At 46.4% G+C, this 24962-nt stretch overlaps 1 protein-coding gene across 3 annotated transcripts in view; it reads right to left on the minus strand.

Annotated features, from left to right (window-relative positions):
• LOC144892887 (uncharacterized) overlaps positions 1–24962 on the minus strand; it is a 310345-nt gene that overhangs the window by 98865 nt on the left and 186518 nt on the right. For 2 of the 3 annotated variants that reach the window (XR_013624005.1, XR_013624004.1), the window contains 3 exons: positions 6238–6281; positions 5752–5827; positions 594–708 (listed from right to left, as the gene is read on the minus strand). Coding sequence is in view for 1 of the 3 variants with exons in the window: in XM_078781253.1 (XP_078637379.1) it covers positions 5752–5808 (57 nt within the window). In the remaining 2 variants the exon portion in view is untranslated. The remainder of the gene's footprint in view (positions 1–593; positions 709–5751; positions 5828–6237; positions 6282–24962) is intronic. The other variant, XM_078781253.1, reaches the window with a different exon arrangement.

The following is a 24962-nucleotide window of genomic DNA, read 5'->3' on the forward strand; positions in this document are numbered from 1 at the left end:
AAAACTGGTGTGATGAAACAAGTAAAACTGGTGTTATGAAACAAGTAAAACTGGTGTGATGAAACAAGTAAAACTGGTGTGATGAAACAAGTAAAACTGGTGTGATGAAACAAGTAAAACTGGTGTGATGAAACAAGTAAAACTGGTGTGATGAAACAAGTAAAATTGGTGTGATGAAACAATTAAAACTGGTGTGATGAAACAAGTAAAGCTGGTGTGATTAAACAAGTAAAACTGGTGTGAAGAAACAAGTAAAACTGGTGTGATGAAACAAGTAAAACTGGTGTGATGAAACAAGTAAAACTGGTGTTATGAAACAAGTAAAACTGGTGTGATGAAACAAGTAAAACTGGTGTGATGAAACAAGTAAAACTTGTGTGATGAAACAAGTAAAACTTGTGTGATGAAACAAGTAAAACTGGTGTGATGAAACAAGTAAAACTGGTGTTATGAAACAAGTAAAACTGGTTTTATGAAACAAGTAAAACTGGTGTGATGAAACAAGTAAAACTGGTGTGATGAAACAAGTAAAACTGGTGTTATGAAACAAGTAAAACTTGTGTTATGAAGCAAGCAAAACTGTTTCCACTTACTGTGCAAGTTTAAAAGAGCCGCATGCCAGTGATCCCGTCAGTGTGGACTTACTAACACGTTCTCTTTCGATCATGATCCAGAATCCAGATCCTGCGTGTTGCGTGGATCCAGATCCTGCATTATGTGCCAAAAACAGCGGTCCCACTCAGTGTGACATGCCTCACTCACATAAACACATAATCATAGTGTTCATCTCTTTTGTACGAAATAACTATTACACAATTACTATTCATTAATTTATGTACATCTTGTTCGGACTCGATGATCAATTTTCCGGTTGCATCAGTACGAGGACATGGTTAAGCCACTGATAGAGTACTTCCACTCTGGTGTTCAGAGACGCAAAGGGTATTTTGAATTTGGCTAGCGTAATGGGCCAGACTGGCAAAAAGACCACTATTCTTTTATAAACTTACCTTGAGAAATTTAACAGCCAAAAACTGAGTATCAGCTGATGAGGAAATGAACTTGAGGTCTCTTCCTGAGGAGGACGTTCCCCGTGACTGCTTGACTACTTTGGGAGATAACAAATTTAGACGGACATGACCTTTTCTAAAGGTAATTCCAGTAATAAAGTCTTTTCCAAATGATCAAGTTGAGATAGACCCTATGCTAAAGCACCAGACATGGCTATTATTACCCCAGGAGAGAGATATTGATAACATTGTGTTATGTCGGTGGGGCAGGGGGATATATATATTTAGGTAGATCTGCATAGGTAGGTGCTCCGATGTCACGAAGAAGAACCATCTCGATGTACATAATTCAGGGACCTGTCTAGCCCGGTTTGTCGGATTAAGGTGTATCTTCGTCCTCATTACGAGGAATGGAGCATGTTAAGTAGTTCTAGGGTTTATGCTAATTCCCCGGTGTGTCGTCCCCTCTGTGATCATTTTGGTGTCCCTTATGGCAACACATCACATACATTAGCTAGGCCCAATAGCGCACCACATCAATTAAATCCCCCCCCCCCCCCCCCTCACAATGACTGACCGCAAGAACAAACAGCAAGCGACCACACACTTGGGCTGACAACACCAGCAGGGCAGCAAACATCGAACAGGCAGGCTGAGAGACACACCCAGGAAGGCTCGTGACTGGCCGGGGGGAGGGGCGAGCAACAACCAGAGCACTGATTGGAGAGGAAGGGAGGTGAAGGACGTGCCACACTGATTGGCCACCGACAATGACATGCCACACGATGACGTAACACCAAAGGCGCGAGACGCTCGGCCAATAACTGCGGAGGGCGCGAAACAGCACTAACAAGCAACGCGTTCATTGGAGAAGCGGCGGTACGTGAGGAAGGCGTTAAAGGCCGCAAGGAAATGACGCACTGGTTGGAGGAGAGAAAGCGCTGACGTCAGACAACAAGCAACAAAAACGACTTGCTCGCGGACATTTCCCTCTTCTCGTTTTGGCTTCCTTCCTGCCCGGACCTCTCTCCCCTTCTCTTCCGTTTGGACCTCTTCCCTTTTTGCTTTTCGTTCCCGTTTGGAGTTTCGCTTGGTGGATGTTGGAAAGACGGTGGGGCGCCGACGATCATCCTCTCCTGGTGCCTGCGTGCGAGTGCTGTGCTGCGGGGCGTGGGACGGACCGAGCCTTCTTGCCAGGCCGGTGTTCGTGCCAACGCCCAAGCGGTCCGCGCCAGACAGAGCCTGAACGACGAGCCTGAAGGATTCCTGACATCCAGACAGATAAGCACAAACGCGCACACAACGGTTTCTTTCGATTACCCTTCCATTTGTTGTGTAGTTTGAAGTCTGTGTGTGTAAGAGCACTCACTAGGGGGTTTAGTTATTACCGGCGCGTTCTTTTCCTGCCCCAATATTTATTAAATAAACCCTATAATTATTTTATTTTCTATTCGAAATCCCGTGTTCGTGTGAGTTGCTTTTCAAAGGGTGAAGACATCGTCAGGGCCACCCAGGTAAGCCGGCATTCTCCCCCAAACCCCCCGGCTCGCGTATCGTCCACCATCAATTGGAAACGCATCAAAGTAAGCTCCATTAGCCATCCGTGGACGCTCTGTCTTAACAGAGTCATCCACAGCACAATATGGATGGATTGATCAGTTGTTCAACCAGAAAGACGCACTGTTCAAATAAAATTGATAAAAAAACAGTAAACTGTATCGAGATGGATTAATCAGAATACTAAACTATATCTAGAAAAAGAGACTTTTGGTGCTAGATCAGGGAGAAAAAGACTTTTGGTGCTACATCAGAGAGAAAAAGACTTTTCGTGCTACATCAGAGAGAAAAAGAGACTTTTCGTGCTATATCAGAGAGAAAAAGAGACTTTTGGTGTTACATCAGGGATAAAAAGAGACTTTTCATGCTACATCAGAGAGAAAAAGAGAGTTTTGTTGTTGCATCAGAGAGAAAAAGAGACTTTTCGTGCTACCCACCCCACTGGATCCGCCAGTGATTCAATAACATCCCCCACAAACAATGTGCAGACTACTCACCCCTCCTGCAGCTACCCACAATGCCCACATTTGTACATATACTGACTGTGTCCTGAGTCTCAATCATTCTTCTCATCCCGTTGCTTTGACCTGCGTTTTTGACTCTCGCTCTGCTCATCGTTCAGTGGCCGGGAGGTTTGTGGTGGTGGGTTTCGTTGGCGGGGTTTTGAGCAAGGATCGTGATGGAAGAATGCCTGAAAACTTACGAGTCGTGAGTGGTGCCATATTCTTGGCTCTGCATTTTGCCTTCGGGCCCGTACTGTCCTTGGGCTGTTGGCTAGACGAGAACTGCCCTGGATTTCGACGGATTTGGCTCATGGCTGCGCGCATGGCTCTCCATTGCGCACCTGGCTCTTCATTGCGCACCTGCCTCTCAGTTGAGCACCTGCCTCTCAGTTGAGCACCTGCCTCTCAGTTGAGCACCTGCCTCTCAGTTGAGCACCTGCCTCTCAGTTGAGCACCTGGCTGTCAGTTGAGCACCTGGCTCTCAGTTGAGCACCTGGCTCTCAGTTGAGCACCTGGCTCTCAGTTGAGCAGCTGGCTCTCCGTTGAGCACCTGGCTCTCCGTTGAGCACCTGGCTCTCCGTTGAGCACATGGTTCTCCGTTGAGCACCTGGCTCTCCATTGAGCACCTGGCTCTCTGTTGCACACCTGGGTCTACGTTGCACACCTGGCTCTGCGTTGCACACCTGGCTCTGCGTTGCACACCTGGCTCTGCGTTGCACACCTGGCTCTGCGTTGCACACCTGGCTTTTCATTGCACACCTGGCTCTGCATTGCACACCTGGCTCTGCGTTGCACACCTGGCTCTGCATTGCACACCTGGCTCTGCATTGCACACCTGGCTCTGCATTGCACACCTGGCTCTGCGTTGCACACCTGGCTCCGTGTTGCATGCTTTTCCTTGGTTTTGTCGGTGACGTTTTGGATCTTCCTTGGCATCACAGATGGGCAGCCCCTTCCTGCCACAGCTTCCCTTCCTCTAGGAGGGAAAGAGCTACGCCAATGTCAGACTTGTTGATTAAAGACAGTTATATACAAGTACACAATCGCATAGATAAATACAAAACAATTACCAGACATTTGAATACAAATAATTAAACAATTCCGGAAGCGGTCGAAGTTGGTGGTAAGGCTTCTTTTTCTTCCCGAACGTCATTATACTTAAATCAGAAACGTGATGAACGGCACATTCAGCAGCATATATTCAACGAAAAGGTAAAATGATGATTTGACATTTGTGGTGGATTCTGATTTAGATGTAATTGCTTTTCCATTATATTTGCCCTCATTTCAAATACTAGGGCATGCCCGTACTATATATAAGCTAGGACGTGCCCGTACGTGGGTGCCCGTTCCTTGCCAAAAAAAAAAAAAAAAAAAAATTTGTGTAGGGGTGTGTGTGTGTAAACATCCTAGGGCGTGCCCGTACGTGGGTGCAAAAAAACATGCGTGCAAACAACAACAACAAAAAAAAACTTTGAAACCACGTGGCAGTAACGACCACAGAACCCCCCCCCCCTCTATTTACATGAATGGTTTGGTCCATTCGCAACGACCACAGAACCCCCCCCCTCTATTTACATGCAATGGTTTGGTCCATTCGGAACGCCAAAGCGAACGGCGAACGGCTAAATCGCCATAGCTCGGTAAGTACTTGTCCGATTAATTTCAAACCTTGAAAAGGCACATCCTCGGGTCCCCAGCAATATACCTGGCAAGTTTAAAGTATATCGGACCCGTGGTTGTCGAGAAACAGCGGTCACAGACAAACACACACACACACAGACACACACACACACACACACACACACACACACACACACACACACACACACACACACACACACACACACACACACACACACACACACACACACACACACACACACACACACACACACACACACACACACACACACACACACACACACACAGAGATTACTGGAATTATAGATAGATGTTAATGTTTCTTTTTCGCTTAAGCAACGCTGGGTACTCCAGCTATAAATACTTATATACTTTACTCGGGGTACAAATACAAACACAACTTTGTCTGGGGAGGGAGGGGGGGGTAATATAGGTTATGTGGCCACGGCCTCATGCGGGAGTCTGGGGGCCGTGGGAGGGCGTCAATTCTCCATGTAAATGTGTACCGTGTAGCGCCACCTGGTGATGGTGGCAGAGGGTATTACAATTTCCTTTTTTACCTGGGCAACACTGAGGTTAAAACACTCTTTGCACGGGTAAATTTTTCCTCCTTCCCTTCCTCCCCTCCCACCCTCAAAACGGAGGGTGGTCAAAGCCATGCTCCCCCCCCCCCCCCCCAAATATATATGTAGTATATCTTTCACCTCCCTCTCACCTCCCCTTCCACTCCCTCTCCCCCTCTCCTCCCCACCGGGACTATCCCGTAAAATATGGGATGGCTGGCTGGTCACTGTGCTTACACTCTCTATGTCTGTGTCCGGTTATCAGGGTTTGGTTTAGCTCTTCCATACCATGAGGGACTGCATTGTACGATCAACATTATGAGGGAAAAATAACCTTCCAGCAGATGTTTGAGTGACTGTTATGTACATTGATGAATGTATATGTAAAATTCAATCGTTAAGAAACCCAGCAGCCAATCCAGCATGTGCATGCACAAGGATCGGAGAAAAAACAATTTTGAGGAAAAGCCTCACCCGTTGCTGGCTCAAAGTGATTCTGCCTCTTCCAAAGAGTCTCATCCATCGTTTCATGATCAATCCATCTATCCACCTGGTAATCCACAGAAGGGAGAAACGCAAGAACATGCAGTGATAACAATGAACCAAAACATGCATGTACAATGCCATAATTAAACACGGAGAAATAACTACAAATATGGAGTGGAGGAACGGTCTGGTGTTCCTGGACCAATTTGTATGACTTTACAAATAAGTGGGGAGTTGTCAACGTGTAAGCGACCCTGTCAAAGCTAAATGTATGGGATTGGGAAGCTTTGCACGGAATCTTAACGTTTATATGAATTTGCAACGTCAACTTTGAGTTTGTATCCAAGTTTAGAAAATCCAATGGGAATCACAAAGAAGAATTCTGTGATAGGAGAAGAGTATGTGAAATAGGCTGCAAGGCTGAAATGGCCTCTCAAGTTGTGCTGCTACCTGCTGCGAAAAAAAACAATTTACCTGTTGGTTCGGAAGACCACCGCGAGAGCGCCTCTCACATCAATCTGTGAAGATATGACGTTTGAATCCAGAGGTTAGATATTTACATGAAGAACATTCGGAAGATTGAAATATGCCATACAGTAAATGGGAAATGGATGTTTATTTAAACCTGGTGGGTTAAGGAGTAAACATGTGACGTATGTTATCAAAATGGGTTCCTGGGGGATCTCTTTTACTATCCTAGGTTGAAAATCCCAAAGAAAACCAACAGGACAAATCCCATAAAATCCCATAGGAAATTGGACCAGTGGGATCGACTGGTTTCAACAAGGAAAGTGAAATACAGGACCAGTCGAAAATACCAATAAAAACAGTCGGTCAATGGGACCGGAAGGAGACCAATATATAAATGAACAGGATCGAAAATAACAAATTGACAAATGTGGGGAAATGACATGTTCAGACTGGGAACCCAGGCCCTCTGTGAACCTTTACCCTGTAATGCAATGTATTCTCAGAATAACTCCATTATATGTGGAACTGTGTGCTTTGCGTTTGTTTGTAACAAAATATAATTAAAGCATTTTGATTGGTCTATGAGTTTTCAGAGCAGTTGTATCCAAAGGCACCCATTGGTTTAACCCGAATCTGGTTCCTGCAGAAACCAATAGAAACCGTGATTTCCAATAGAGACCCATAGAAATGTCCTACTGGTCTCTATGGGATTCTATGGGATTTTCGACCTGGGATAGTTAAGGAGCCCGTTCGTGTATGGCCAGATCTCGAACAAATCAATCAAATAGAAAATTAAATAGTCTTTGTGCCACCGCCGACAAGGTCGCCGGACACATTATGTTTTCAGGTTGTCCGTCCGACTGTCCGACCGTCCGTCTGTCCGTCCGTCCGTCCGTCCATTCATCCGTGATAGTTTTTCGTTACCGCGATAACTTGACAACAGCGGAAGGGATCTCAGTCAAAATTGGTGCAGGTATGTATAATGAGGTAAAGATTAACCGATTCGATTTTGGGGTCACGAGGTCAAAAGCCATAGGTCAGAGGTCATGTAAGGTAAAAAATACTTTTACTGCGATAACTTGTGAACCAGTGATGGAATTATGACCAAAGTTGACACAAGTATATACGATGATGCAAAGATGAACAGATTTAATTTTGGGGTCAATAGGTCAAAGGTCAAAGTCTAATAGGTTTATAACTTGAGAACGGCTGAAGGGATCTAATTCAAACTTGGTACAGGTATGGATAATGATGTAAAGATCAAGTGATTAGATTTTCGGGTCAAGAGGTCAAAGGTCAGATGTGAGACATTAATTGTTATTTGCAGTGCATGTACTATTGTAGCCATCATCAATGTTAACTTGGGATCCATTGTTAATGGCAGTGCATATACTATTGTAGACATCATCAATGTTAACTGGCGACCCATTGTTAATGGCAGTGCATGTACTATTGTAGCCATCATCAATGTTAACTGGGGATCCATTGTTAATGGCTTCAGGCATGTACTATTGTAGCCATCATCAATGTTAACTGGCGACCCATTGCTAATGGCTTCAGGCATGTACTATTGTAGCCATCATCAATGTTAACTGGCGACCCATTGCTAATGGCAGTGCATGTACTATTGTAGCCATCAACAATGTTAACTGGTGACCCATTGTTAATGGCAGTGCATATACTATTGTAGCCATCATCAATGTTAACTGGCGACCCATTGCTAATGGCAGTGCATGTACTATTGTAGCCATCAACAATGTTAACTGGTGACCCATTGTTAATGGCAGTGCATATACTATTGTAGCCATCATCAATGTTAACTGGTGACCCATTGTTAATGGCTTCAGGCATGTAATATTGTAGCCATCATCAATGGTAACTGGCGACCCATTGCTAATGGCAGTGCATGTACTATTGTAGCCATCAACAATGTTAACTGGTGACCCATTGTTAATGGCAGTGCATGTACTATTGTACCAATCATCAATGTTAACTGGCGACCCATTGTTAATGGCTTCAGGCATGTACTATTGTACCAATCATCAATGTTAACTGGCGACCCATTGTTAATGGCTTCAGGCATGTACTATTGTAGCCATCATCAATGTTAACTGGCGACCCATTGTTAATGGCAGTGCATGTACTATTGTAGCCATCATCAATGTTAATTGGCGACCCATTGTTAATGGCTTCAGGCATGCACTATTGTAGCCATCATCAATGTTAACTGGCGACCCATTGTTAATGGCAGTGCATGTACTATTGTAGCCATCATCAATGTTAATTGGCGACCCATTGTTAATGGCTTCAGGCATGCACTATTGTAGCCATAATCAATGTTAACTGGGGATCCATTGTTAATGGCTTCAGGCATGTACTATTGTAGCCATCATCAATGTTAACTGGCGACCCATTGTTAATGGCAGTGCATGTACTATTCTTGCCATGTACTATTCATGTACTATTCTCGGCTTCGGCTTCCGGTCCGGTATGAAGAGGACGCAGGCGTCACATGCTCGCCGCTTCTTCGACAGGACCACTGTCAGTTGCTTGCTTTTTTGGCCATTGAGTCTGCCCTCTGCATAGCCCCGGCTCTGCTCCCTGCTTCGCCTGCCCGGCTCCTTCGCCTGCTCGCTGTTTCCTCGGGCGCGCTCTCGTGGGTTGTGACCATCGCAGCGGTTTGGTGGCGGTTTCCCGCCGTGATCTAGATTTGTAGCGGCGGCGGTCGATTGCCACTGCATTTGCCGCTTTGCCGTGATCAACCTTGGCCTCGTGATCGTCTCTTTGCTCCTGCCTGCCCTCTGCTTGGTCCCGGCTCTGCTCCTGGCTTCACCTACCTGGCTCCTTCGTTTCCTCGGGCCCGCTCCCGTGGGTTGGGACCATTGTTTCACCTCCTCAACCTTGGCCTCGTCTCGTCTCTCCGCTCCTGCCTGGCATGGCTCTGCGGTACTCCGCCGCAAGGCTCCTTCTGCTCAATACCCGCTCGACCCCATCATGCATCTCTGCCATCAAATCAAATGGACTCCTCCGACGACCCAGGTACATTCACCGTGGCTCCGGTCGTAAGTTTGTATATTTGCAATCAGGTCACTCCATCCCCATCCTCTGGTCGGCTCAGCGCACTCTCACTCTTCGTCCCAGCGCACCTGGTCACAGCAACGCACACAATCGCACCTCCTGCCTACGAACCCTGGCGAAATCACCTGAATTCATCCCTGCTGTTCAAAACAACATCAACCTCACCCTGTTCAACACCCGGTCCCTCAACAACAAATGCCTCATCCTGAACGAATACATCCTGGATAACAAACTGGACTTTCTCTGTCTCACCGAAACCTGGCAACAACTTCTGGACTACTACACACTCAACCTCACCACACCCAATGAATATTCCTACGTCAATAAACCACGCTCGGGGGGCCGAGGTGGTGGAATTGCCGTTATCCACCGTCATTTTAGCTCTTTCACGAGCCTCGATTCAGTATACAAAAAAAAAGAAAAAAAAAAAAAAAAGACATCAGAATCAGCCTCATCCCCATCGCCTCATCCTCATCATTTGAACACCTGGCTTTTAAACTCTCTGGTCGCACGCAGTCAGTCATGGCTGTCGTCTACCGCCCTCCCAAGGCACACCCATCATTCCTGTCTGACTTCTCCTACTTTCTGACCCAGCTATGTTCCCTCTCCCCCTCAATCCTCCTCCTTGGTGATTTCAATATCCACATGGACTCCACTGACTCCACAATAACCACTGACTTTACTGATTTACTCACCTGCTTTAACCTCACTCAACATGTCGACTTTCCTACCCATATCCGTGGTCACATTTTGGACCTTGTCTGCTCCACTGGATTAAATTTGCACCATCTCTCTGGCTCTGACCTCACCCTCTCTGACCACTTAGCTATCACTATGACCATCAACATCCCCACCCCAGCACCAAGGCATTATCGCACTATCAACTTCCGTAAGCTAAACGCTCTTTCACCTACCTCATTCTCATCCACGCTCTCTGAAAAAATGTCCACTTCTCCCTTCGTTGACCTCCACACCCCTTCCGACCTCACTGACTACTACAACCACACTCTCTCCTCCTGCCTTGACCAGCTTGCGCCTGTAAAAACCAAAACAGTTTCTTTCACCCATTCTGCTCCCTGGTTTACCCCTGAACTCCGCCTGATGAAAACTCGTGCTCACCAACTTGAAAGACTCCGCAATAAAACAGGTCTCACAGTTCACTCCCAAGCCTACAAGGACCACCTACAACACGACAAAGATGCCCTCTCCCACGCCCGCTCCGCCTACTACTCTCAAATTATCCACTCTGGCTCCGGAAACCCAAAAGCACTCTTCTCGACAATAAACAAACTCCTCCGCCCCCTGAACACCACCACCCAGTCATTCACAGTAGACAACTGCATCTCCTTCCTCTCTTTATTCCAATGCAAAATTGACAACATCTACAACAGCTTGACCACCGCCGCACCCGCTCCCCCTCCAACCACCTGCCCCCCCTTGTCCTGCCATCCCCTGTCTCGGTTCTCCCCAATCTCCCCGACAGACCTCTCTGAACTCCTCATAGGAATGAAAACTGCCACCTGCACTCTTGACCCCATCCCCTCCAGCTTTGTCAAGGCCTCCCTCCCTGCTCTCTCTCGACTTATCATTGCAACAATAAACTCCTCCCTGTCTACAGGCATCGTCCCACCTTCCCTCAAAATTGCTGCTGTTACCCCCATTCTAAAAAAACCTGGTCTAAACCCTGACACCCGAAACAACTTCAGACCCATCTCCAACCTACCCTTTCTGTCAAAAGTTTTGGAACACGCTGTAGCCACTCAACTCAAACATCACCTCTCTGCCAATAACCTGTATGAAACATTCCAATCCGGATTTCCGCTCCAACCACAGTACTGAAACTGCTCTCCTCAAAATCACCAACAACCTTCTCCTCTCCTCTGACGCTGGCAACCTCAACATTCTCGTCCTCCTCGACCTCAGCGCTGCCTTTGACACCATCCTCCTCACCCGACTTGAATCCACCTTTAACGTTACCGGCACTGCCCTCTCTTGGATTAAATCATACCTCTCTGACAGACGCCAGTTCATCTCCATCAATAACTGCAAATCCCCCACTGCTCCCCTCCCCCAAGGTGGCCCCCAAGGTTCAGTTCTTGGCCCCCTCCTCTTCATCCTTTACCTGTCCCCCCTCGGTCACTTAATCCGCCGTCATGGTCTCCAATTCCACTGCTTTGCCGATGACATCCAGCTTTTCATCTCCACCAAGTCCGTCTCCACCGACACCCTCTCTATCCTGACAAACTGCATCACTGAAATAAAATCCTGGCTTCAAATCAACTTCCTCAAGCTCAACTGTGATAAATCTGAAATAATCATCATTGGCCCAAAAACGCTCACAAAATCCACCCATAACTTTGCCCTCAACATCGACGGAATCCCAGTATCCACCTCCCCTCACACCCGGAATCTTGGCGTCATCATTGACCAAACACTCTCCTTCGACAAATACACTAAACAGATCACAAAGTCAGCCGTCTTTCACCTGAAAAACATTGCCCGTCTCCGCTCATCCCTCTCCTCCACGGCTGCAGAAACCCTCATCCACGCCTTCATCACCTCCCGTCTGGACTACTGCAATAGCCTCCTCTATGGTTCACCCTCAAAAATCACCAATAAACTCCAATACATTCAGAACTCCGCTGCCCGTCTACTCACCCATTCCCGGACCCGTGACCACATCACCCCCGTCCTTTACAAGCTTCACTGGCTCCCCATCCCCCAGACAATCCAGTACAAAATCCTCCTCTTGACATACAAAGCCCTCCATAACCTGGCCCCATCCTACCTGGCTGACCTCCTCTCCAGACACACTCCCACCCGCAACCTCCGCTCTGCTGGTACCAACCTCCTGACCCACTCCATCCGGACCAAATTCAGATCCTGGGGGGACAGGGCCTTCTCCATCGCTGCTCCCACCCTCTGGAACTCACTACCTCACATCATCAGAGACTCCTCCTCACTCACCACATTCAAAACATCACTAAAGACCCACCTGTTCAACACTGCATTCAACATTCAACCCACAGCATTTAACCCCTGACTATCTCTTCTCCTTCTCCCTCCTTTTGCTTTAAATATTTCCCTATTGATTCTTGTCTTTTTGCAATTGTTGTTTTCATGTATTGTTATGCATTATGTTTTCCACTCTGTCAAAGCGCCTTTGGGCTTCTTGAAAAGCGCTATACAAAATAAATGAATTATTATTATTATTATAATCAATGTTAACTGGCGACCCATTGTTAATGGCAGTGCATGTACTATTGTAGCCATCATCAATGTTAACTGGGGATCCATTGTTAATGGCTTCAGGCATGTACTATTGTAGCCATCATCAATGTTAACTGGGGATCCATTGTTAATGGCTTCAGGCATGTACTATTGTAGCCATCATCAATGTTAACTGGTGACCCATTGTTAATGGCTTCAGGCACGTACTATTACAGCCATCATCAATGTTAACTGGTGACCCATTGTTAATGGCTTCAGGCATGTACTATTGTAGCCATCATCAATGTTAACTGGTGACCCATTGTTAATGGCTTCAGGCACGTACTATTACAGCCATCATCAATGTTAACTGGTGACCCATTGTTAATGGCAGTGCATGTACTATTGTAGCCATCATCAATGTTAACTGGCGACCCATTGCTAATGGCAGTGCATGTACTATTGTAGCCATCATCAATGTTAACTGGCGACCCATTGTTAATGGCTTCAGGCAAGTACTATTGTAGCCATCATCAATGTTAAATGGTGACCCATTGTTAATGGCAGTGCATGTACTATTGGAGCCATCATCAATGTTAACTGGGGATCCATTGTTAATGGCTTCAGGCATGTACTATTGTAGCCATCATCAATGTTAAATGGTGACCCATTGTTAATGGCTTCAGGCATGTACTATTGTAGCCATAATCAATGTTAACTGGTGACCCATTGTTAATGGCTTCAGGCATGTACTATTGTAGCCATAATCAATGTTAACTGGTGACCCATTGTTAATGGCTTCAGGCATGTACTATTGTAGCCATCATCAATGTTAACTGGGGATCCATTGTTAATGGCTTCAGGCATGTACTATTGTAGCCATAATCAATGTTAACTGGTGACCCATTGTTAATGGCTTCAGGCATGTACTATTGTAGCCATAATCAATGTTAACTGGTGACCCATTGTTAATGGCTTCAGGCATGTACTATTGTAGCCATCATCAATGTTAACTGGGGATCCATTGTTAATGGCTTCAGGCATGTACTATTGTAGCCATCATCAATGTTAACTGGCGACCCATGACATTGTTAATGGCAGTGCATGTACTATTGTAGCCATCATCAATGTTAACTGGCGACCCATTGTTGTTAATGGCTTCAGGCATGTACAGCCAGTTCTCAATGTGATACACTCTATAAAGTCTTATACTGAACCGATTTTCAAAATCTAAACAGCGGAATTGAACTCAACCACAGTTCTGAATGCTAGAAAAGTGTTCATTTGCTAAAAACGTTTCTCCGGGCCTCTACGGGCTGTGTTTAGTATGACACCAAAATTATAATAGTAGGCCTATTTAGGAATTTCTGAAACCTCCTACCTACCTTACGACAACTGCTGGGACCCCAAAACGTTCCACAGAAGGTTATTATATTTCCTTTTCGTAAATATACAACTGTAATTGTAACCACTCGGGCTCAAGACTATGAAGAAGAGGAACACCGCGCAAATAAGATTACAGGAAACCTTGGGTCTCGTACAGAAGCCGTTTTATTTGATGGGCTCCGTGAAACTATAACATGAGAAACAAACAGCAAATTACTAACAAATCTCCATTATCACAGTACACACATTCGGCTTCAGGATGAACAATCGTACAGCAGTTTGTCGTTCTGTACGAGAAATCAGCAATGGCGAAATACAAACCGTTTCCAAAGCATTTACCTCACAAAGCGGCAAAGGCACATGAGATCCATTTCTTACAGCTGGAGCAGCAAATGTATTATGTATCAAAGAAACAAATGAAATTACATCCTAACTTTGGATCCTCAGTTAATCTTTTTCAGAGTTCATTGTTTAACCTCTCCACATTATTTCATTCGTTCTTCATGACAGTAATGGACTAATGGTTACTAAACACTGTCCCCCTGTCATGTGACCAAACCTCAGCTCTGATTGGTGTACGCGCTACCCAACATTAAATCCCCTACAGACATCACTAGATAAAAGGTAAAAGATAGAACTATCTATTAAGCCTAATGGTGTTGTTGGAGGTTACAAAACCGAGATACAAATGGCTGTTACGAAAAGCACGATGTGAACCACTGATAAAAACACTACTCACACAGCTGCTACACCGCCACAACCACCAGCGTGGCAAAAACCCCCAACAAATTAGATCACCACGGAAACGATTCTGGTCGACAGCCATCTATCTATAATTCCAGTAATCTCTGTCTGTACGTTTGTACGTTTGTCTGTGACCGCTGTTTCTCGACAACCACGGGTCCGATATACTTTTAACTTGCCAGGTATATTGCTGGGGACCCGAGGATGTGCCTTTTCAAGGTTTCATATTAATCGGACAATTACTTACCGAGCTATGTCCAAAAAACGATTCAACCAATCAGAGAGCAGCGAACGATCGCGTGTGCCGGCGTTGCGAATGGACCAAACCATTCCATGTAAATAGAGGGGGGGGGGGTTCTGTGGTCGTTGCGAATGGACGAAACCATTTCATGTAAATAGAGGGGGGGGATTGTCACTGTACTCGCAAGCCGTTCGCCGTTCGCTTTGGCGTTGCGAATGGACCAAACCATTTCATGTAAATAGAGGGGGGGGATATAATTTTAGATAGATATATAGTACGGGCATATATATAGTACGGTACGGGCATGCCCTAGTCTATCTATAATTCCACTAATCTCTGTTTGTACGTTTGTCTGTGACCGCTGTTTCTCGACAACCACGGGTCCGATATACTTTTAACTTGCCAGGTATATTGCTGGGGACCCGAGGATGTGCCTTTTCAAGGTTTCATATTAATCGGACAATTACTTACCGAGCTATGTCCAAAAAACGATTCAACCAATCAGAGAGCAGCGAACTATCGCGTGTGCCGAACGTGGCGGACACACTCTGCCTCGGATGGCACATTTGAGAGCGTATTCATTTATTTCACGTTTGCAAACTATGTTGGCGTTAAACTATGTTTTAAAACTAATAAAAACGAATTTGCGATTCATTCGCTTTCCTGCGCGTTTGTGCACGCGATGGCGATTTCTTTACCAAACTCCGGAAGCCGTTCGCTTTGGACCAAACCATTTCATGTAAATAGAGGGGGGGGGGGGATATAATTTTAGATATAGATATAGTACGGGCAATGCCCTAGTTACAGTAATGGTTACTAAACGCTGTCCCCCTGTCATGTGACCAGATCCTCAGCTCTGATTGGTGGACGTTTGTGAGGGACATACATACGGACATACAAATGCTGTTCCAGACAGCATTGCCCTCCAGGCTACGCTGTAAAAATGTAGGCGATTGGACAGATCATCAAATCACTTTCCAATGTTTGCAAAATACTTCTGATGGAAGTTAGTATTCGAGGAGTGATCAGTAAGTTGTAGGCCGGAGTAGGCAAACTGTAGTGTCTGTAATTAGGCCATGGGCTGGGGATAGCTCCCATACTCTTTCTGAAGAACACCGTGGGATCTATAACATCCACTAACCATTGCCGACAGAAGGGACGGCCAGCTTAACGTCCTTCCGAGAGATGGCGCACACACTGATGAATGACCCCACCTGTTAAACACCAGAATAACAGTTTATGTCTGGGTTGGGATTCAAACCCACGCCGAACAGCCAGAAGGCGATTGTGCTACGTCTACCTCTAAGGTATCCTTCCAATCCAACACACTCGCTGAAGCATCTCACTATCACCACATTTACCTTTGTGTCCAGACCATTGGAGTGCCAGCACCTTCGCTTTTTCCCCTCACACACGTGTCTACACGATACGTCATGGCTAACATGTCACGTGATCCTGGACGTCGCTAATTTTGCTCGTACGGCGCCGCGAGACATCTGGATCTGATGAATGCATGAGAAATAAACGCCCAACAGTTACACCCCTCCATCCCGTTGGGCCAATGGGCAATCTCCATGTTACAGAGTGCACATATTAAACCTCATTATTCAAGATAAGAGATGTACGCAGCAGCAACAGCATTTTGCAGCAACACGGATTTATTTACTGTGCGAGATGATTGTGGTATTGGGAGTCACATGAATATTGATGAATGCATGATGACCCAGAAAGGATGCGCCGTAACCGGTAGTGACGTGTGCGAGTTGTGGTGAGGAGTTGGAAAGGAGACGCCATTAAACGTTTGGGCTGAAGAACCTGCATGTGGGCCGCCATTGCTATACAACATATTGGTGACGAAGGTGGCATACCTGGCTCTTACACCACCTGCTGCATTTCTACTGAGCCTGGGTGAGCCTTCAATACCTTTTACCTCATGGATGCGCATGGTTTGAGAACTTCAAGTTGGCGGTAGGTAAATGATGACGCACTTTCTGGTGCGAGGAAGCGCGCATTGCTTATACACCGCCTAGGAGCTGAAGGGCAGCAATTATTCCATACTCTCCCAGTTCCTGAGGGCACGTGCTCTGCTGCTCTCGCCGCATTAACAGCCTTTTTCATGCCGAAAGTGAAAGTTGTTTTCGAACGATATAGGTTTCTTAGCAAGCACAAAGCCCCGGTGAATCGACTGTTCAGTTTGTTGCTGCTTTACGGGAGATTGCGGTTAATTGTGACTTTAGAGATCTCTCTGATGAAATGATATGAGATCAGCTCGTGGACAAATCCCTTATAGCTCGTATATGTGAACGTTTGCTTTTGGAACCGGAGCTTCCACTGCAGAAAGCCCTTGTAATGGCGGCACAAATCGAATCGGCCATGGCGGAAGGGAAAGCGATTACATACAACACATCAACGTCCTTTCAGGATGTAAATCCAATTCCTGCACGTAGCAGAGCGGAGCAATACAGACGCGACTCCACACACAGGAACACGTCAAATGAACCTGCAAAGCCAACATTTTCACAGGCTCGACAGGTATGCCAAGAGAATACCTGTTATCATTGTGGATCTGCAATGCACCGAGCCAATTACCCCAAATGCCCTGCAAAATATGTAAGTTGCAGGTAGTGTGGCAAAAGTGGACATTTTGCTAAAGGATGTGGCAGTAAAGACCACAAATACCAAGTGCGTGATGTGACTGCTTTTAGCATAAACACACATGCCTCTGAACAAATAAGAGGGAACCTATTTTGTGACGTTCGTCTTTGCACACCTGATGGACAGGCATGCTCAACTAAATTACTGGTGGACACAGGCTCAGTCGTTTCAATACTCCCGGAGCCTACCTACCTGGAGCATTTCAAGAATGCACTTCTTACAGAACCAAAATGACACTTGGGGACTTACCTGAAAAATAAATCACTGTGGTTGGTTGTCTTCACGTACAGGTGCGACACAACCATGTTTCTGTGCCTGCTGATTTCTTCATTGTGCCTTCTGGAACACCTATACTTGGCATGGACCTTTTTACTGCTCTCGGACTGAATATTGTTCATGGATGTGGTATTCCTGCACCTGTGCTAAGTACCTCTGTTCATCAAACATCGGTTTGTCAGACATCTAATCCTAACTCCATTGGAACTCATCAGACTCCTGCTGAACTTCTCCATGGACGTACACTGCACACCAAGTTTCACATTGGGGACCGTCAAATCAGCGTACCTGCTGCAAGACACGAGGATGTGCGACGCTGTGTTCAACAGAAATAAGAGAAGTCTAAATGATACACAGACAAGCGTCAAGGAGAAAAACCTTCCACCTTTCCATGTGGTTCCTTCGTGCGAGTTCGGAAACCTGGACTTCACAAGAAAAGACAAACCAAGTTTACCCAACCTCTCAAGATCATGGAACAGAGAGGTCCTGCTACCTACAGACTCTCTGATGGGAAAGTCTGGAATGCAATTCATCTCGCACCTGCAATTCAGACCCCAAATGGACTTGCTGCTGAAAGTGTGACAGGTTTTGAGGATTTATGGTGCACATGACCCTGTCCAACAAATGCCTCCACACGTTATTACCCCAGGTGTTCGTCGTGGGACCAGACATCATCGAGCCCCTGAATGGACTAAGGACTTTGTCATGTGACATGTTTACCTTCAATAACATGTGTACTATGTTTCTTATCTTCACGAAAAAAGGAATAATGGGATATATGGTATGGTGATTCAGTATTCATTATAATTGCCATCAATTACATGCTTATTACTTCAGTATTAATTATATTTATCATCAATTACATGCTTATTACTTCAGTATTAATTATATTTATCATCAATTACATGCTTCTTACTTCAGTATTAATTATACGAGCGTGACTCGGCGCGCTTAGGGCGCCTCATCACACGTCGTTTCAGAGGGATAAGCATCTTTGACCATTTCGGTGTCTTCAGGGCCATTTAGATCTTCGGGGTCTTTTGGATCCTCTGGGCCTTTAAGGGTATTTTGGGTCTCCTGGGTCATCGGTGTCGTCAGGGGCTTTTGGGTCTTAAGAGTCTTTTGTTTCCTCTGGGCCTTTTAGAGTCTTTGGGATATTTTGGTTCTTCAGGGTATTTTGGGTCGAAAGGGTCTTTAAAGGTCTTCAGGGTGTTTGGGTCTTTGGGGTGTTTTGGGTCTTTGGGGTGTTTTGGGTGTTTTGGGTCTTCGGGGTCTTTTGGGTATTTTAGGTCTTCAGCGTCTTTTGGCTCTTTGGGGCCATTTGGGTCTTCAGGGTCCTTTTGGGCCTCTGGGCCTTCAAAGGTATTTTGGGTCTTTGGGGTGTTTTGGGTCACCCGGGTCTTTGGAGTCTTCAGGGTCTTTAAGGGTATTTTGGGTCTTCATGGATCTTGGTGGTCTTAAGGGTCTTGGGGGAATTAAAGGGTCGTCAAAGGTCTGAGGGGTCTCAGCAGTAATACAACCAAATGAAACATGAAAACGTTTTTTTGAGGGTGTCATTGGGCACCCCTTCCACTTTGCGCTGGGGGCGGTCGCCCCCTCCGCACCCCCATCACTACGCCACTGCGTGCACGACTTCTGGCGGGAAGAGACGTTGGCCATACCGTGCACATCATCGTAGCCTCTCGGGGTTTGCACGTTTTCTTGGTGCTGCTAAATCCCATCTCTCTCAGTTTTGCTCCTCGAGCTGCTCGGTGCCAAATATGTGTAACTGCTCGCCCCAAATTCTCCCAAGATCCAGTCTGAGCCAACTGACTCGATGAGCTTGACTCCCCTCTACTGCTCCGATCCAATTCCCTCACGAACAGTCCGTTATCCACTGTTACAACTCCATCACAAGCTACAGACCCGTTATTTGGTCATGAGAACGGTGTACCATGGGGTGGACTCGAGGGCAAATCCTCCACCCGTACAATCACCAATTTAGCGAAGGATTGTCCATAAAGACCATACTCTGTCTGCCACCGGGAAAGCTGAACAGAAAAGTTAACTATATTTCACCCAAGTGCCCACGAACTTCGACGGCTGATCGCACTCATCTTATCTCGTTCACACCACAAAGATTTACACAGGGTCAGGTCACAACACAGAAGAAACCCCAATCTCCATGCGATTCCTGCAGAGAGTCGGTGCTGTGGTTGGAACGGGGGAGCTCGGCCGAGCCGAGCCTACAATAGCTGAGCTCTGGCGGGAAGAAATCCTTGGGTATCCCGCTTCTCGGTATCTCGTAGCTTCTCGTGTCCTGCAAGTTTGCTCGGCGCTGCTGAACCTGGTTTCAGACTGTTCTTGGCAGGTTGGGCAGATCTTACCTCCATGCGAGGCACACTTTTGCCGTCATCAGGAAGGGAGCGGGGGATTGGCTGGGCTCGCAGAGCTGGTTATTGGTAATTCGCTTTACAATAAACCAAATAGACATATTATGAATAGAGAAAGTAGACGCAGATGGACAAACAAGGGATGCAGGGAACATTGAAGGGTAGCGGAGAACGCAAGAGATGGAGAGGATACGGGGTAATTTGGGAGTGGTGGCGGTGGTTTCGCAGGTGTAGAAAAGATCATGGTTTTGGATGGGGGATGACTTGAGATGGTGGTGAACAGCTATCATGAAGATCTGGATTCCAGACTCTGCCATAACTTCTTGAATTTGTCATTTGCTGATCTTAAGGAGCAAGAGTGGTTGCCATGGCATCAAGCCGAGCAAGATGTGAGGAAGGGGAGCCAACCCAGAGAGGAGAGCAGTATTCGTCAAGCTGTGGATAAAGGCCTTGTAAGGAAAGACTTTGTATGACTGGGTGTTATGGTGAAACTGTGCATTCTTCCATGATGCTGCACACAGATTGATGAATCTATACCCCTTAATACGGAGTTCACCCAAGGCGGAATCCCCCTTAGGGATGCCGGCAAATGAAGTTGCTACAACCTGCATCATGTGACACGTAGTCCCCTGTCAAGTTTTTTTGACATTGGATTGGGTCAGACAGGGTAAAAGTTTAACATGAAAAATTTGTAAGGTGCTCAGGATGTGCAAGAACAATGGAAATAGAGACTGGAGTGAAGTCAAAGGCACGCCACCGGAGATCCCCATGCTTCCTACGCTGCTTCCTACGTAAAGCAAAGTTGAAAAATGGCAAAAGGTTCCACCAGGGATGACCCAATATATTATGAGTTAATTTTTTTCCTTGTTTGACCCATCTGATCTTAAGACCCCCTGAGGCATGAACCGTAAGTCAAGTCCAAAAATCTTGCACCTTCTTGCCATGTGGTGATCATAACCAACAAGTTTGGTGAATTTCTGCACCACCGTTTAGGAGTTAGCGTGACGGACGGACAGATGGAGCCGATTACAATATCTCCATTTTTACGAAAAGTGGAGGGATAATTGCATGATGCAAGGGTCAGTCTTGGAGCATGTCACACAGGAGAAGGATCTGGGGGTGGAAAGAGATATAGATATGGGGGACAAGCAGACAGCACAGTACCAGGTAGTTACAGGTAAAGCGACCATGGTTTTAGGTTATATTTCTAAGGGGTTAAATGATAAATCAAGGAAGTGGTTATGACACTGTACTGTATAGGAATTGAATGAGGGCCTCATCTCGAATCGTGTATACAGTTTTGGTCACCACATTTCTGAGTTAGGACATACTGTAGCTGCCATAAAGAGGGTTCAGCATAGAAGCAACGAGATTGATACCAGGCCGAGGTAGGCTAGGCTATTAAAAGTGACTGAAGGAGACATGACTTTATATAATGGAAGCAATTATGAAGGGGCCTGGTACAGGTGTTTAATTATAAGGTAGGACAAGTCAGGAGACGACGATGGTTCACGAGTGAGCGGTATTCAATGACAAAGGTCAAAACCGACATTGAAAATATATAAATAGGAATGTGTTATCTGTTATGAGACTAGTTAACGACACAATTCTGAAAATTCGGTTCGATTCCGACAACTTCGAAACTTTGACCTTTGTGACCTTCAAAGGTCAAAGGTCGAGGATTCTGAAATTTGTTGGAAAACTTGTATTTCATTATGTATGTGATAATATAAAAACATGTACGACATTTCACCCCATCAGGAAGCGAACAATGTAATAAAACCATCAAAAATCGACTTCTCTAAATTTCGTGACATTGTGACCTTGACCTTTGGGCGAAAATGAAAAATCGAGCTGTGGGGCTAGACACGTGACATTGGCCTAACCAAATATCGAAACCCCTGTCAGATTCCACCAAACCCCTCGGAGAAGATGTAGCTCGAACTCGATTACCCCCTAAAAACACATCTTTTTCGGGCGTGGCTCCGCCCACAATGGGCGCCATACGCCCACTCTAGGCAGGACACTACTAGATCATGATATCAACCTCCCACCCAAGTCTCATCAAGATCGGATGATATCATCGGGTAGTTATGCTGCGGACAGACAGACGCACACACATGACGAATATAGTGGTCACTTGATAACTCGTGAACCAACAAACAACAACATACAACATGCATTTTAAGACCATTTTCCCTGCTAGAGCGGGGGTTAGCCTTGACAATCTTCTCCATTTTGCCCTATTTTCTGCATCTCTCCTTGTTAACCCCCTTGCCCGCATTTCTTCTTCCACCATCTTTAGCCAAGTCTTTCTCGGTCTTCCCTGTCCTCGACTTACTTCTACATTCATTTCCATCACTCTTCTCAACCAGTCACTTTCATCCTTCCTCAACACATGACCAAACCATCTCAAACTGTTTCTCTTCACAGCATCAATAACAGGCTCTATCCACATCATCTTTCGCAATTCATCATTTGTCTTCATCTCTTTCGTTTCGTTCTTTCGTTTAGCTCTTTCACGAGCCTCGATTCAGTATAACAAAAAAAAAAAAAAAAAACTCAACAATACACCACACATCCACCGAACCATTCGCATTTCCACCCTTTCCAGCCTTCGTTGCTGCTCTACGTTCATTACCCATGTCTCGCTCCCATAAATCATAACACTTCTCACACATGCAGCATACACCTTTCCCTTCAGCTTCAACGACACTCCCCTCATCAGCACGCCACTCAGTTCCCGAAACGTCTTCCATGCACATCTCACTCCAGCAACCGTTGCCGAGTCTGATCCACCTTCTCCATTCAGCATGTCTCCGAGGTAGCAAAATGTTTTCACACCTTCCAGCTTCATGCCGTCCCCAAGATCCAACTCAACATTTCCTCCATCTGCAGCTCCCTCAGTGCACACCTTACATTTGAATGTAGCTGCCACACTGGTTAATGACCCTCTCAGACCACTACATTTTTGATGAATCCACTCAGCGCACATTGTACATTGAACGGAGTTCAGTCTGACACCCTTCCTGCACACAGCACACGGCCACTTCCCAGTTCGTTCCACCTCAACGCATGCTTTACCACTTGCCATCACCTTCGTCTTTCCGATATTCACCTTCAGAGCTTTTGTCTGCGATGCGATACAGAGCCATCAACAAGAATCGGCTGAGCAACGTGAGGATGCGATACAGAGCCATCAACAAGAATCGGCTGAGCAATGTGAGGATGCGATCCAGAGCCATCAACAAGAATCGGCTGAGCAATGTGAGGATGCGATACAGAGCCATCAACAAGAATCGGCCAGGCAATGTGAGGATGCGATGGAGCCATCAACAAGAATCGGCTGAGCAATGTGAGGATGCGATACAGAGCCATCAACAAGAATCGGCCGAGCAATGTGAGGATGTGATGCAGAGCCATCAAGAAGAATCGGCCGAGCAATGTGAGGATGTGATGCAGAGCCATCAACAAGAATCGGCTGAGAAATGTGAGGATGCGATACAGAGCCATCAAGAAGAATCGGCCGAGCAATGTGAGGATGTGATGCAGAGCCATCAACAAGAATCGGCTGAGAAATGTTAGGATGCGATACAGAGCCATCAACAAGAATCGGGCGAGCAACATGAGGATGTGATGCAGAGCCATCAACAAGAATCGGCTGAGAAATGTGAGGATGCGATACAGAGCCATCAACAAGAATCGGGCGAGCAACATGAGGATGTGATGCAGAGCCATCAACAAGAATCAGCTGAGAAATGTGAGGATGCGATACAAAGTCATCAACAAGAATCGGCCGAGCAACGTGAGGATGCGATACAGAGCCATCAACAAGAATCGGGCGAGCAACATGAGGATGTGATGCAGAGCCATCAACAAGAATCGGCTGATAAATGTGAGGATGCGATACAGAGCCATCAACAAGAATCGGCCGAGCAACGTGAGGATGCGATACAGAGCCATCAACATCAACACCGGCGGAAAACTGGACCACCTTTTGGTGGACCGCCTCAAGCCGGCTCACTTGGACCTGGACCAGCCCCCTCGGTTGGCCCAACCCCCACGGCGGGGCCGTCCCCCGTCGGGTAAGCCCCCGGTTGGCCCGCCTACCGCCAAGCCGCTAACAGTCCCTGCTCGGGGCATCAGGGGTCGTTTGGCCGGGTGGTTAAGGCCCCCCGAAAACTGACATTGCCCGTGCGAGTGAATTCTGGGGGGGGGGGGGGGGGGGGGGGGGCGCATGTTGGGGATACCCCATCGAGGCATAATTCACTAGCACGGCATCAGTGAGTCTATTGACGGTATGGGCGTGGCGTGCGCTCGTGTGTTGGAGCTACGCCCGTTGAAGAGGCTCGGGCGGAAGTCATGGGGGATATAAAAAGACATGAGTTCCGGTCGGGTTTCATTGCTGTGGAAATAAAGGAGCCTTGAACAAGTCAAGAAGTTTTTACCCTCTCGTTGTCCGCAACTCCTACACCATCTTACTTTAATTCCATCTGGCAATAAAGGCAAAATAGAAGCAAGCCGGTTGTAGTTTTTCTATGGATATATGGATTGTTTACCAAGGTTTTACTAAGAAGCACATTGCATAGTTGGAGATTGGAAAGAGTATCTATGAATATGGACTGTTTACCAAGGTTTTACCAAGAACCAGAGTGCATAATTGAAGAGGACCAATTTTATCCCTTCCGCTCTCTCCCTCCCCTCTATCCCTCCCCTCTCTCCCTTCCCCTCTCTCCCTTCCCCTCTCTCCCTTCCCCTCTTTCCCT

This window comes from Myxine glutinosa, chromosome 7, assembly GCF_964187855.1.
Source record: "Myxine glutinosa chromosome 7, kmMyxGlut1.1, whole genome shotgun sequence".
Taxonomy (NCBI): Eukaryota; Metazoa; Chordata; class Myxini; order Myxiniformes; family Myxinidae; genus Myxine; species Myxine glutinosa.